The sequence below is a fragment of the Neovison vison genome, chromosome 3 (genome assembly GCF_020171115.1).
Source record: "Neovison vison isolate M4711 chromosome 3, ASM_NN_V1, whole genome shotgun sequence".
Classification (NCBI taxonomy): Eukaryota; Metazoa; Chordata; class Mammalia; order Carnivora; family Mustelidae; genus Neogale; species Neogale vison.
In genome coordinates this window covers 104,011,376-104,026,974 of record NC_058093.1, presented here as the reverse complement: position 1 = coordinate 104,026,974, position 15,599 = coordinate 104,011,376, and the positions used below count along the sequence as shown (strand labels likewise).

Here is a 15,599-nt window from a genome sequence, read left to right as displayed (position 1 = left end):
CAACAAATTCTCAAAGCAAGGGGCACTTGGGTAATGTCTACAAAATTCTGAGGCCAACAGTCTTGGTAAACCAAGACTCTTCGACCGAGTCAGGTTGTCCTTCAAGATGACAGGCTGCAGAGACATGGTCAAACATGCAAGCATTCTTGGTATGTAGCCTCCAGGAACCTCTGGTTAACAAGCTGCTGGTTTCACATTCCAGACAAGCCAGGGAAAGAACGGACATAAAGAACTTAGAATGGAGGAAAAGTGGACCAAAGAATGGAGGTGGACACGCGGGTTCCACTGAAATAGAAACGAAGTAACTGTGGCATTTCTGGTCACAAGACAGAATGCAAATGCTATCAGCTCAGATAAGGGAAGATAAACTTACAGAAGGTGAAGCCATTAAGGAGGGAGAGAGACACAGAGCATGGAAGCTCCCTCCCACTGTCCGCACCGCCATGTTTCCAGCTGGAGTTGAAGCATGCAAGATAGTAGCTCTGAACTCTTGATGTTTTTGATACTCTTATTTGTAGCTGTAAATTTTAAGACTATCACTTATATCAGTGTAGTTCATCAACTCCTTTGGCTTCACCTGTTTGTTTTTTTCCAATCAGTATCAAGTCATGAAACATATTTTTATAACATACTTCATTTTTATAAAGCCACTCTTAAAGAAATATTTATGTTTGCTCAACCTCCTATCTCCCACACTCCTTTCCACCCAGAGATCTTCTTTCTTTAACTCTGTTGTTGCTGTTGCCTGGTCTGGGGCATATCACCCTTCCTGGACCATCCCTGTGGGGAACCCCAGAAAGGCTTGCTCTCTTGCAAGCGAAGCTGGCATTCCCTTTCAGTCTCCTGGAAGACAGGATTTTCCAGCAGGAGGAAGGGTTGGCTTAAGCCATCCCTGGCCCCTCCCTGGGCCTCGCTGGGCTAGCACCCCTGAATGGGCAGGAGAGATCCAGAGCTCAGTCTAGGTGCAGGAATTGGCCTCTGGGTGAAGTTCACTGAATGCTGTTGATCAACCAAGCTCAAACCAGCCCAGACTGACAGGCCATCAAATGGTCATCTCAAACAGGCAATACCTAGGGATCCCAAAGGCAGGAAGAATACACAAGGCTGGGTGGAGAGCTATTATTAATCTCCCTAGCTTTTCTCTCGAAAAATAGAATTTTCCTAAACTCTTGGTCTGTGATACAGTTCTTTTTGTCTTCCTCTCCTCTATTTCAAGGTGTCCTCGTTTTGTTACCCTTCTAGCTTAGGGGAGGGGGGTGAGATCTCGAGTCTGGAGTCAGACAGACCCTGTTGCCTTGGGCAGGTCATCTGGCCTCCCCGAGTCTTGGTGACATTGGCAGTAAAAAATGATGCTACTAGTTCCCGCCTCGTAGGATTGTGGGGGGCAATGGGGCGGTGCCTGTCACATGGTTAACAATTAGTAAATGGGAGTGATTCTTAGCATTACGCCCGCAACTCTGCGTAGAACCACCATCACCGGTCAAGGACATACCTAATGTCCGGCAAAATGTAACATCGCTTCCAAAGTGACACAGCTGCTTCAGGGCCTCTCTAGCTTTTCCTGCTTTCTTCAGTATGCTACTGCAAATCAGTTACATATGCCCTTAAATAAGGGGCATAAGGAACCCATTTGCATTCGGTGTATTAACTGTCCTTAAATGTTCTCACTTCCTCATTATTCAGTTTGGTGCTTTAGAAAGTCATAAAAACGTCTGATCCTTGATTTTACTTCTCATTAGCATTCTATTCCAACCTGGCTTATAGCCTCTGGCTTTTCTCAAATTGGCTGAACTGGAAGGTGATCAGAAGCACTTCGTTGGTATATCTCACTCATTTCTATCACTTGCCAAAGACATACCTGGATGTCTCCATTTCTCTGTATAGCCATATAATCAGCACTATTTTCTGGGATGAGGCTATCCATGATGGTCTTAGCCACCAATAAGAAACATTTTATGGGGGCGTCTTCTGTGTGCCAAAGATCCAAAGGTCGTACCATCCTCCTGACAACCCTGACCTGTCCCCTGCACAGTTTGTGCTGGAGACCAGGGGTCTCCTGTCTTACCCATTCACAGGTGTATAGTGAGGCAGGAAGAGAAGCAGGGCAAACTTCCCCATTCATATTCTTGTCTGGAAAGGGTTTGCTCATGGATGCCCAAAGGCATCTGGACCCTGTTGCTGAGGCTTGTTATATGATAAAATACCTCAGTCAGGGAGGAAGGGGGCTTTGAAGAAGGAAGAGGCAAAAAAGTGGGTTAACATTCACTTTCTTTTGAAACCTGAACAGGTAAATGCTGGGGGGTGGGCAGCACATTGGCAGGTGTTGTGGGAGAATGAATGAATCCAATTGAGATCACATGATTGGGCTAGGTCAAGACCCTATACCTACCCCCCTGCAGAATAGGAGGTATACAGAGGTGCCTTGGACTTTGACGGGTAGGGTTCAGTGTTTACAGTGTCCTAGTGCTCATCTCAGGTGAAGGGAAACTCCTTTGGTGGACCTGGGCCTACAGGTAATGCTTATAACCAAAAAGCAGTCTGGGTCCAAAGCAAGGCCACAGGTTCTAGGATTACTCCCAAATCAATATAAAATAGTTATAAATTTGCATTTCATAAGAAAATGAAAAATATAAAATTATTTCTAATGGCTGATCTTGTCCTCATAATTGGGGGGATAAAAGAGAACAAAAGTATTAAAACTTTCCATAAGAGGGGCGCCTGGGTGGCTCAGTGGATTAAGCCGCTGCCTTCGGCTCAGGTCATGATCTCAGTGTCCTGGGATCGAGCCCCGCATCGGGCTCTTTGCTTGGCGGGAGCCTGCTTCTCTCTCTCTCTCTGCCTGACTCTCCGCCTGCTTATGATCTCTCTCTCTCTGTCAAATAAATAAATAAAATCTTAAAAAACAAAAAAAAAAACAAAAAACACTTTCCATAAGAACTCTGGCCAATAGTCCTCAGGAACACTTAACTAGCCATTTTAGGCTACAATTTGCCATTGATATGAATTGCATGCATTCTTCTTGATGTATGTGACACCAAGCAAATGGCCAGGATCTCAAAGTGGTCAAAAGTAAACAAGTTCTACAATTTTTTTCTGGCATTTGGCTCTTCTCCAGCACTAATAGGATCTTAGCCAAAGTCATGTATTGCTGGCTCTTCCAAAATTATCGAGAGTGTTCTTGATGTTTTAATTGTATATGATTTCTTGTCAGCAATATAAAGCTCACAAAATCCTTTACTTCTTTTCCCCAAGTTCAGGAAGATCTTGGCCCCATCAACATATCCAGCTTCTGGCAGCTCTAGGGCACACATGAATCCTAAGGATGCCCAATGGGCAAATGGCCAGTTGAATTAAAGTTGGGAGCCCTATGTCAGAGTCATATCTTATAAGTGGAATTATCCTATCCAAGTTTTTTCGTTTGGCAAGCCTGAGCACAGAATGCCTGGAAAGCATGAATAAATGATGCTCCTAGTTCCTAGAGAAGATGTTGCTGTATAATCCTGTGGACGACGCATGTCTCCACGGCCTTTAGATAATCAGTTAGTAAGATTTGCCCAAAAGAGTGTCCTGCACTAAGCCTCATAAGGAGGCTGAAGGGTCCAGCCTAGGAGATCATTTTTAAAGCCACATCAGCAAGGCCATCCACATGATGCAAAACATGTCAAATCGTAAAGGTGGGGTCCACAAAGTTCAAGAGCCCTGGTTTATTCTCATTTGTTTTCATTCATTTGCTAGCTCCCTCCCTCACTCATGTCTTTGCTTGCATCAAACTCTTCTGATTTTCCTCTTGGATCACTATCCCGGACCCACTTCCTCTCAGTGTCCCCTGAAGGCCTATGTGTTCAGGGCTCAGTGCTCTGTCCACCTCTCTTGTCTAGCCACACCCACTCCCCGGGTGACCTCCTCTCTGTCTCATGGCTGTCCATTTCATTAGTACCTAGGTGACGTGAAAATTTCTGTCCCTCACTCCCACCTCTCACCTGTCCTTGGGTTTTGAATAGGCTGTTTCAAAACCCTTCCAGCAGATTAATATTCTATATCCTAGGACATAGTTCTTTGCAGAAGTAGGGCTTGGCCATAAGAACCTCTCACTTCCTTCCCAATTCCCCCTGCCTTTTCCTTGCCACTGACACCAGCTTAGTTCAGGCTCTCAAGACCTACATGATTTCATTCCCAACACAATGATTTCCTGGTCTCCTGCCTCTACCAGCCCCAGTCACTCCTGCACACTGGAGCAGTAATGACCTTTCAAAAAAACAGCTCCTATCACAATTTCTCATAAATCTTGGTGGTTCCCTTCTGCCTATGGAGTTTCACAGAATTACAGACCATCAAGAGGGGCAGGATCATATAGATGAACCTAGTCTAGTGATTGCCAAACACCACTCTGAGGAATGTCCACATCAGGATCACTGGTAGGTGCTTGCTACCAGTACAGAAAACAAGACCCTTCCCAGAGCTATTAAGTGCAAATTACCAGGGATGGGTCCCTTGGCTTCATAGCTGTCATAAATGTTCAATGTCTTGGGGCACTGCCCTGCTCTAAGTCCCATCTGCTGACTCCCCTCTACAACATTCCCACCAGTCTTCAGTGATGGTGAACTAGCTACATGATAAGAGATCAATTTCCTATTTGAGCATCTTTGATGATGCACCAGGAGCTGCCAGGCCCAAGGCCATTCCTTTTTATACTACAGTGATTATTTTTTTAAAATAATTTTTAAAAAGATTTTATTTATTTATTTGAGAATGAGAGAGCGAGAGAAAGAGAGAGAGAGAGAGAGAAAGAATGAGCAGAGTGGAAGAGCAAGAAAGAAACAGGGAACTTGATGCAGGGATCGATCTTGGAACTCTGGGATCATGACCGGAGCTGAAGGCAGACATTTAATTGACTGAGCCACCCAGGTGCCCCTACACCATAGCGATTCTTGTTACTGACACAGCTGGCCTGTGTCCAGTGCCTTTTTCTTCTCCCCATTCCTACACTGACCTGATGCTCTTTCCCTGGTTTATCTGGATCTGTCTTAGCACCTGGCTTTCAGGGACATTCCCAGAGGTCCAATGTGGTCTGATGGCCCAGGGAAGGACAGGAGTCCCTCCTCTGTCTTGCCGTCATCTCTCAAGTAGAGACTAGACTAAGATCACAGGAGCTAGTTCACTTTACCAACTTACCTCATAGGTGAAATTCTTTTTTTTTTTTTTTTTTTAGTATTTATTTATTTGACAGAGAGAGGGCCAGTGAGAAAGGAAACACAAACAGGGGGAGTGGGAGAGGTAGAAGCAGGCTTCCTGCCGAACAGAGAACCTGATGTGGGGCTCAGACCCAGGACCCTGGGATCATGACCTGAGCTGAAGGCAGATGCTTAATGACTGAGCCACCCAGGTGCCCCCCATCATAGGTCAAGTTCTTATAACCTCTTCAGAGTGAAGATGGAAATTCAGTTTGTATTTTATGAGGCAGTGCACCAGCTTCGGAACCAGAATCACTGGTTTCAAATCCTACCTCTGCCTCTTACTCCCGAGTGTCCCTGGAGCTTCATTTCTATGTCCATAAAATGGAAATAATAATTATACCAACCTTACATGGTTGTGGTATAGATTAAATATACAGGTGTTTCAACATATATCAAATGTATCTATATCTGTCACCTGGAATAGTGCCTGGCACATAACAGTCACTAAGTAAGTGCTACTATTATTATTCTAGAAAAGGCCTATAGGGAGAACACCGAATATAATTAAAAGCAGAAATATAATCTTGTTTAGTATAATTTTGGTAACCACTTATTCTCTCTCCTCTTTAAAGCCTAAAAGTAATAAAGCTTCTCTCTGGAAAGAGAATCAAGTACTGTTTTGTTTTGCTTTTTACAATATAAATAGTAAGCTACATTGTGTTTCAGAAATCTTAGAATGGCTCCTGGTTTTCTAGGAAATAATCTATATACATCTCACAATTTAGAAGTCATTCAAAATTTCTGCTTTGAACACTCATATATGCACTCAAAATCAGGAGATTAGTGGATACCCAGACATTGAAGAATAAAGCTATTTTAGTGTTCACAGCAGAACACTGTGAACAGATATTTAAAGCCCACACCCAAACATCAAAAGAGACAGAAACTGGAAGCAGTAATTGCTTTAGAGGAGATTTTTCTTTCAAAAGTTCCAAGCAGAACAAAGATCTATGCCCTTTGGGGCAGGAAAAGGCAGATTGTCCGTACCATGTGTGTAGTAAATTCATGGCAGCCTTCAATAACATCCCAAAAGCTGGGTAAGAGATGCAATTCCCATTTTATCTGAAATTGAGTGAAACGGATACCCCAAGGATAAACCAAGGGCCAAAATTAGAAGAGGAAAGGATTAACTTCCGATTTCAAGTTTTGATCTTGGAAGAAATTTACCTGGACACTGTTACAAATTATCTGCACAATACAAATGATCCCAAAGTGTCCTCATTCTCATGTGTCCGATCCCAATTTACAGTATGTCAGACACGTCAAATCTGTTACCGTTACACATGTGAAGATATCATGTTCAAGTGTAGCTTATTCTCTTTTAGACCTTGAGACTGACTCTCCAAATCCCTTTGATCTGAGAACCCTAAGGAAATAGGAAACTTGAAATCCTGACTCTCCTTACCTGATATTGGATCAATAGTAAAGGCTTCATGAGACTGAGTCAAAGTGATATGAAACTCGAAATCGACAGGGCAGCTGCACTGCAAAGGGATAACATATTTTTTGCTGTAAACAAAAAAAGGAAAAAAAATTTTCTTGATAATGGGTTCTTTTGATCGCAAGGAATAGAGACTCAAGTTACATAATAAACAACCACAACAGTGAAGGCTGACACAGCAGCTCGAGTAACTCCTGGGTGCCTCCCGTCACATACATGTCCCAAACATTAACTCCTTGAATCCCGGGAGGTGGTGTTGTGACAATCCCCACTTACAGACAAGGCAAACAAAGCACCAGAAAGGGTAAGTGCCCTGCCCAAGGTGACCCAGCTAGTTCATGGCAGAAGTGGGCTTCAAGGCAGGTCAACCGGGCTCAGTTTCCGCACTCCAAATACCTCTGTCCCCGCTGCCTCTTGAGTACTGTCAGGTTCTTTCTGTGGACACCCACAGTTACAGGGAAAGGGCTTCTCTGCCACCCAATGGGCCCCAGGGAACCTAGAGAACACGGCATGAGCAGGCTTGACACAGAGAAGCCTGGGAAGCCCCTGGCCTTTACGGAGTTTGGACCTAGACGGCATTGAAGAAACCACACTTCCGGTTGTGTTGGACTGAAATGTGCCAGAGACTTCTTATGTGGTAAGAAGGCCAACAAGCAGCAGAGGACCCAGATATGCTCCCTCACCAAGGACCTGGAGATGCTCCCTCACCAAGACTAGTCCGACTTCTGAGTGTGCTTGAGGTTGTCCCTTATGGTACTGCAGGAGCTGCTATAGCTGGGCCATTGCTCAGAGGGCCCTGAGTTTCTCATCATGTCTTCTCCTACTATCAGGCCAAGCCCAGGTGGGCCAGAGTTTGTGGTGAGTGAGGCATGGAGAAGCTGAGCTTCTAGCACTTGGCCTCCCCACAGATATGGAGCTGGTGTGGTAGGTGATCCAGCCTCTTTCAGCAGCTGGACATTGAGCTCAGTCCTGCCCTCTATCCCTGTATTTCCTTCTGCCTCCTCCCTTCTCTACCTCGAAACTCCTGCGCCCTCACGGTCCATCTTGTCCTCCTGCCCAGCGGTTGGTCTCCACCTCTTGACCTTTCAGTGAGAGCCTTCCTGCCAACTCTTCTCCCTCCCATTTCCCAGTCTGTGTGGGAGACTGAGACTACAATCGGGCTAAGCAGAACTGTCAGGCCAGCTAGCATGCTGTCTTCTGGGTGGTGCCCAACCTGACCTTGTCTGCCTCGGGGACTTTTCCCACCAGGACCTGCTTCCTTACCTGTCCCACACCTGTCTACCTGGGAGACTCTGAGTTCTATGAAGGCAGAGCTGAGTCTGCTTGCTTCTCCAGCCTAACCTCAAAAAAATTCCAGAACCCTGCATCTGTTGAACATTCAACAAATATTTGTTGAAACAAAGTAAAATAACCTTTTTCCATAGTAATTCTGGGGATACAGTATAGGTCAAATGTGGTTTTAAAAATTATGCCAAGAGCATTTTTATTTGGCTTTAAATTCACTACCTTTTTAAAATTTGTGGACTATTCTGAATATAAAGAAAGAAAGATATAGAGAGTAATATAATAGAGATCCCTTTATCCACTACCAAGCTCTCAAATCTGCTTTGGGTAAACCAAAAATGTTTAAGTGTTTAAAAATGTTTATGGAAAAAGAAGATACGGTCCATATATACAATGGAATATTACACAGCCATCGGAAAGGATGAATACCTAACTTTTGTATCAGCATGCTTAGGACTGAAGGAGATTTCACTGCTGAGTGAAATAAGTCAAGCAGAGAGAGTCAATCACCATATAGTTTCACTTATTTGTGGAGCATAAGGAATAACATGGAAGACATGGGGAGATGGAGAGGAGAAGTAAGTTGGGGGAAGTTGGAGGGGGAGACAAACCATGAGAGACTGTGGACTCTGAGAAATAAACTGAGGGTTTTTTTTGGGGGGGGAATGGGTTAGCCTGGTGGTGGGTATTAAGGAGGGCACGTATTACATGGAGTACTGGGTGAGGTGCATAAACAATGAATCCTGGAACACTGAAAAAATAAAATTAAATTTAAAAAAATGTTTTAAATAAATAAATAAATAAAAGTGTTAAAAGAGTTTAAAAGTAAAACATTGCCAAACACTTGAAACTCCCTGTACACCTCTCCCCACCTCCACTTTGTCCCTCCCCAGGGCTGACCCTTACCCTGTCTCCACTGTCCATCATTCCCATGCATTTTTATAATACCATTACACATGTAGATACTGACAAAATCTATATTTTTTTCAACAATATCGCTCTAAAACTTGTTAATGCTGTTCAGTGCTATATGTCTGATATTTATCCATTATATAAATTTAAAAAAAAGATTTTATTTATTTATATGTCAGAGAGAGACAGAGACAGAGACAGATAGAACATAAGCAGGGGGAGCAGCAGGCAGAGGGAGAAGCAGGCTCTCCAGTGAGCAAGGAGCCAGAAGTGGGACTTGATCCCAAGAGCCTGGGATCATGACCAAATAAGCCCAAGGCAGACACTCAACAGAATGAGCCACCCAGGTATCCCCATGATATATGATTCTTATCCATGACACATGGAGTACTGTTCATTCATTTCACTAGTGATGAATATTCCATTCCATGACTATCTCATTCCCACTTACCTATTCTCTTGCTGAAGGACATTTAGGTTATTTGCATTTTTTCACTATTGTGACGTGGCAATGACAATCCTCGCTTGGGGTTCCTTGTGTCTCAGTACCAGAGCTACTCCAGGTATACCCCAGGAATGGAATTGCTGGGTAATAGTAAAGTAAAATGATCAACTTCACTATCTATGGCCAAAATGCTCTCCAGGTGGTCAATGTGAAATCTAAATGGCTCAGACACAGTCTCTGAAGATCAGGCCAATGACTCATGACTCACAGCCACATGAGCCAGATGGCACTTGGGTTGGTAATCCCAGTGATCTGTTCAGAGCTGCCCAGCGAGGTCAAGTCAGCTGCTCAAGAATGTTCTACTAAGAGCTGCATATTTTCATTTTCCTGAACTAAAACCAAAAAAATACTGCTGGGACTTTTTATATATGCCCATTTTAAAACTAATTTTAGAGCTCTGACAATTCCCATAGAAAAGGTGTCAGGATATTTGTTTAGTGATGATTACGTGAAGCCAAGTTCCTGATGCATTAACCAATCTGGAAAAACAAACAATTCCCTAAAGGCACAGAATTCCAAATAATCTGATTCAGAAGGACACACAGCAGTGCAAGTAATACAGATTTGCTTTCATTACTGCAGCTTGTTATTACGGGTGCCGAATCAGCATGGATGACGGCCATAATTGTGAATCAAGAACAGTCTAGATGAATTTGGGTCCCAAGGAATTTTGACAAATATAAAGGTTAGCTTATTTAGAAATTTTTCATATTTGAAAAAAACAGAATCCCCTTAGATTCTAAGAAGACTTAGAGATTCTAAACACCCATGTTAATTACCATTAAAAGTGATTTATACTGAAGAAACATGAATATATACATCTTATGTCTATGGTTCCTGAGGCACAAACAGTACTCTGAGTTCTTCTAACTTATAGGAAGAAGCCAATTGAAATATCAAAAGCATATAGAAGCTGGTATTTTTGAAGTTAACCACAACTTTTATCCCCATTACTTTATTATCCAAACATTTTATCAGTTACACTAAGGCCATGTATAAATATGAAGTACTTTAAAATGATGTATAAAAATATACCCAATACTTTAAAAGAATTATTTCCTATTTTGAATAAAATCCAACCCAAAACTTTTACTTATTCCTTAACTATTTTTTATTTTAAATTAATTTAATTAACATATAGTGTATTATTAGTGTCAGAGATAGACTTCAGGGATTCACAGGTCTTACATAATCTCCAGTGCTCATTACATCACATTTATTTTATTTTTAAATTTTTTTTTTAATGTAATCTCTAAGCCAACATGGGGCTCAAACACACAGCCCTGAGATCAAGAGTCACATGTTCCACCAAATGAGCCAGCCAGGTGCCTCCCAACCCAAACCTTTAAAATATATTTTTTAAGATTTTGTTTATTTATTTGACAAAGAGAGAAAGAGAGAGCCCAAGTAGGGGGAGCAGTAGGCAGAAGGAGAGAGAGAAGCAGACTCCCAGCTGAGCAGAGAGCCTCAACTAGGGCTCAATCCCAAGACCCTGGGATCATGATCTGAACCAAAGGCAGACATTTAACTGACTGAGCCACCCAGGTGCTCTCATAGTTTTTCTTTTTAAAAGATTTTATTTATTCACTTGAGAGAGAGAGAGAGCATAAGTGGGGGGAGAGGCAGAGGGAAAGAGGGAAGCAGACACCTGCTGAGAGAGAACCCGATGCGGGGCTCAATCTCGCAATCCTGCAATCAAGACCTGAGCCAATGGCTGATGTTTAATCCACTGAGTCATCCAGTTGCCCCCAACCCAAACCTTTTAAATACTAGACTCATATCATGATTATATACAAGTTGTGTGCCTATTAGAAGAGAGTACACATTTGACTTACGGAAATTAGATATTATAAAATAACAATATAAATTCAAATTTTTTCCTTCACCCTTCTCTAAATGCATGCTAGTAAGGGTCAAATATCTCACGGGTTTCCAGTTAATTATATAACACTTGTTTTTACCTTAGTCTGATGTTATTTTTATCATTCACTCTAAAATTTAACATTATATTTGTCAAGAAGCTAATCAAGCCTTTTTTGAGAGAAGGAATGATCTCGTGAATTTGTAGATAATGTAAAATCAGATTTTCTCTGTAATTCCAAAATCTCAGTATGGAGAGAGGGGGAAGAAGCACTTTGCCATATACAGGATCTGACTCTTTTGGAGAGAATGCAGGTTAACTGACAACAGCATGACTAATGCTAACTTACGACAAGATGCTGGACTCAGACCGCACAGTAAATTAACCACTCATTAGCTGTGATGCCTACATAAAAATCTGAGGGACACACCCTCAAGATAAAGGGAGGTCTCCCCATGGAGACGTGTGAATAACTTAAACTATCACGGAGGCATGTGAATAATTTAAACCATAACATTGACTGTCACATGTCAATTTTATAGGACTTTCGCTCTGTCAAGTGCTCACTGATGAAGGATCATGGTTAGATCCAAAGATGTAGGCAGCAACAATGTATCCATGTCACAGTCTTTCCCTTGCAAATGTACAGGAGACTCATGAAAAAAATCACATCTGGGCACGCTTTGGGATCACACGCTGTAATAGCTTTAAAACAACTCTGTGAACTCTTCCCACACTCCTTCCATTGACAGGGGGGTGGAGGTCTTCTTTCCTGCAATCTGGGCTCCAATTGCCAGAATGTGTTGGAAAGGATGCTGTACTCCTTTCCTGAGGCCAAGTCTAAGAAAAGGCTCCCTCTGCAACCTATTGCCTGTGTTGTAAGAAAGCCCAGGCAGCCTGGGGAGAGAACCAAGGCTCTCAGCCCTTGGCCCGGCTGAGGACCCAGATAACAGCAAGCACATGAGTGCAGCATCTTGGAAAGTGGATCTGGCAGCACCCTCCCTGCCCTCCCCCCAATACGTTGATGAGCTTCTCCACGTGGTTCACACCAAACAAAACGAGGGATCGCTGTTCTTTTAAACCATTACCTTCTAGGGTGGTTTGTTACAAAGCAATAGAAGATGGACCCAAGTGGCATTCTCTCTGTCTTGTTTCTTCTTTAGTAAGTGACCACCTTATCCCCTATTTATAGTTGCAACCTTAATTTGGCAACTTTAAAGCCCTCTCTTTTTTTTTTTTGTACTAGCCCTTCATAGGTACCAGTCACCACTAGGCTTATATTTTGGTTAACCCTTCTGACGACTTGATATGTACTATTACTATGCCCATTTTATGGATAAGTAAACTGACCTACAGGGTAGTCCAAAGGCAAGCAGTTCATAAGAGATGAGTGGAAATTAAAGGTTGGACCCCAGAACCTGAGCTGTTCACTGCTATACTTCATTACCTCTCTGGTCTCTAAAGGGATAGCTAATGACATCTCATTGTTTGCACTGTAGTCCTCTTCTCTATTGACATTCTCTTTGAAACTGAGTCCTCTTTGCCTTATTTTTGAGCTTTCTAGAAGGCCTTTCCTTTAATTATCCCACAAGCAAGAAAAGCCTAGAAAATCCCAAGGCCTGTTCTCAAATGTTACCAACCTCCCTTCAAGCACTACTACATACATAGAGACAAAGGAAGAAATCTGGGGGTTGACTCATTGTTTTCCTTTAAGCTGTGGATGTAAACTGTTGTATCCAGAATGTGACTCCAAAACCAGAAGGCAATCAGACAAAATGATTAGTTGCCTGATAAGCCAGACCTCCAACCCCCTAAACAGGCAACGATTTAAAAAGATATAAAGAGCTGAGGGTAAATTATGTTTCAAATTTCAAAGTATGCCCTTTTATCTAAGATAATTTATGTTCTTATGAACTTTCATGTGCTGCTTATCTTATTTTCAAAGATACAATTAATCTCACCGGGATTCAAGCCTCAAATGAGAAGCAGAGGGGACCCACGATCTTTAATGATATAGTCAAATAAAGACAAACAGAGATTTACATAAAGAAATGCTCAAGTAACAGGCATTTACTTATTTTTTACACTGAGAGAATTAAACACTACCCTCATTTTAGCCTAAGCTTAGACCAGTATTGGAGGTAAAGAGCAAGAAATAGTCAAAGATTCAGGGAGGGTCGACATCTGTCTCTTGCTGGCCTGGCCTTTGAGTGCCTTTCTTGCCTCTGGTTCAACTCTTTCCTCAACCTAATTGCTTAGTCCTTCCTGTTGCTAAAACTCCCTACTCCCTGCCTTCCCTCAGGCCTCTGTAGTTTAGGAAAAGGTGGAACCCCAGGGAACAACCAGAATTAAAGGGGTCACCTCTGCATTCTTGGTATAAGAAGGTAAGGCATTTCTCTAGGGGCTGGAATAAAACTGAATTCAGAAAGTTAGAGGTGACTGTGACATGCTCGCCCTCTGCAGAGATAATACGTGCCCTATTCACATATATATTTTTTAAAAACCACTTTAACTAAATATGGTAACACATACATAACATAAAATTTACCATTTTAACTATTTTTTAGTATACAGTTTGGTGGCATCAAACCATTCACACTGGTGTGCAGCTATCCCCACCCTCCTTCTCCAGAGCTCTTCTCATCTTGCAAAACTGAAACTCTGTCCCCAGTAACGCCAACTCCCCTTCCCCCAATACTCCTAGCCCCTGGCAACCCCCAAACCTTCTACTTTCTTTCTCTGAATTTGACTACTCCAAGTACCTCATATAAATGGTTTCATAAAATATAAAATAGCTTTGAAAAACTAAGCGTCAGGGGTGCCTGGGTGGCTCAGTGGGTTAAAGCCTCTGCCTTTGGCTCAGCTCATGATCTCAGGGTCCTGGGATCGAGCCCCGCATTGGGCTCTCTGCTCAGCATGGAGCCTGCTCCCTGCCCCACCGCCTGCCTCTCTGCCTATTTGTGATCTCTCTCAAATAAATAAATAAAATCTTAAAAAAAAAAAAAAAACTAAACATCAACTTCACTTAAAAATGCAATAATTTTTATTTTGTTCATAAAGATAATTATTTCTAATAAGTATTATAAATAACACATATTGGAAAAAACAGCACCTCACAACTCACTTGAGTTGTAGATAATGTGGGATAAGATGGAGTAAGGAGTGAAATTCATGAGTGGCCCCTTTGAGTCAGAGCAGGGCTCATGGCTATGACCAGAGAATAGGGACATCTGTCATCAGGAAGAAAGTCATGTTCGGGCGCCTGGGGGGCTCAGTGGGTTAAGCCGCTGCCTTGGGCTCAGGTCATGATCTCAGGGTCCTGGGATTGAGTCCCGCATCGGGCTCTCTGCTCAGCGGGGAGCCTGCTTCCTCTTTCTCTCTCTTTGCCTGCCTCTCTACTTGTGATCTCTCTCTGTCAAATAAATAAATAAAATCTTAAAAAAAAAAATACTTATTAAAAAAAAAAAAGAAAGTCACATTCAAGGGAAAGGAAGCAACTGAATTGTGATGTGAGGGTAAAAGAAAAGCCTCCTGCAGGCTGATTTCTTCTTTTATTGAGAAAAATACAGCATTTATTTGGCGATAAGAGGATACATTAAAAACGACTGCTGCCTTTTTCTTCTTTTAAAATAGGGGGCACAAGGAGCCACACGCTGACTGCATTCCAAACATACCTCCTCAGAGCTGAAGGACCTGTCACATTGGGCCTGACACAGCACGGAGGGGACCTGGCTTGGTCTTGCGTCTTACCCACTAGCAACTATTAGAACAAAAAGCTCACAGGAAGAGTAAGACATGAATTTTTAAAGCAAAGTAATTTGCATTCAAATAATTTCAATCTTGAAATGGCTGTAGATAAGGAATTTCCGTGAGCTATTTCGGGCATGTTGAAGAAAAAGCAATTATTTAAGAAAAGAGTCACAATTCAGTTGACTGTTGCTAGTTACTCTGCTTTAAGTATTCCGACAAGCATGAAATAATCACATTCTAGAAACCATGTTTGTTTTGTCTTGTTTTTAAAGATTTATTTACTTGGTGGGGGGCAGAGAGAGAATATCCAAGCAGACCCCTACTGAGCTTGGAGTCTAACGCGGGGCTCAGTCTCACGATCCTGAGATCAGGACCTGAGCCAACACCGAGCTGGACACTTAACTAACTGAGCAACCCAGGTGCTCCTATAGAAACCGTGGGAAGAGCGCATAGGTATGTGTACACTGTGTGTGTATGTGTGTGTGTGTGTGTGTGTGTGTGCACATGCATGCGTGCAGGTATCAGAGACCTGGATGCTGAGCATGGAGAACAGCAGCAGTGGTGACCAGATGTGGCCTCTTGGACAGGGCTTGGTGGGAGATCTGTCTGCTA

At 42.6% G+C, this 15,599-nt stretch overlaps 1 protein-coding gene across 1 annotated transcript in view; it reads right to left on the bottom strand.

The window, feature by feature from the left end:
• Window positions 1-15,599, bottom strand: part of CFAP221 (cilia and flagella associated protein 221) — an 84,983-nt gene that overhangs the window by 50,638 nt on the left and 18,746 nt on the right. The window contains exon 7 of the mRNA XM_044242623.1: window positions 6,640-6,743. Within this exon, the coding sequence (XP_044098558.1) occupies window positions 6,640-6,743 (104 nt within the window). The remainder of the gene's footprint in view (window positions 1-6,639; window positions 6,744-15,599) is intronic.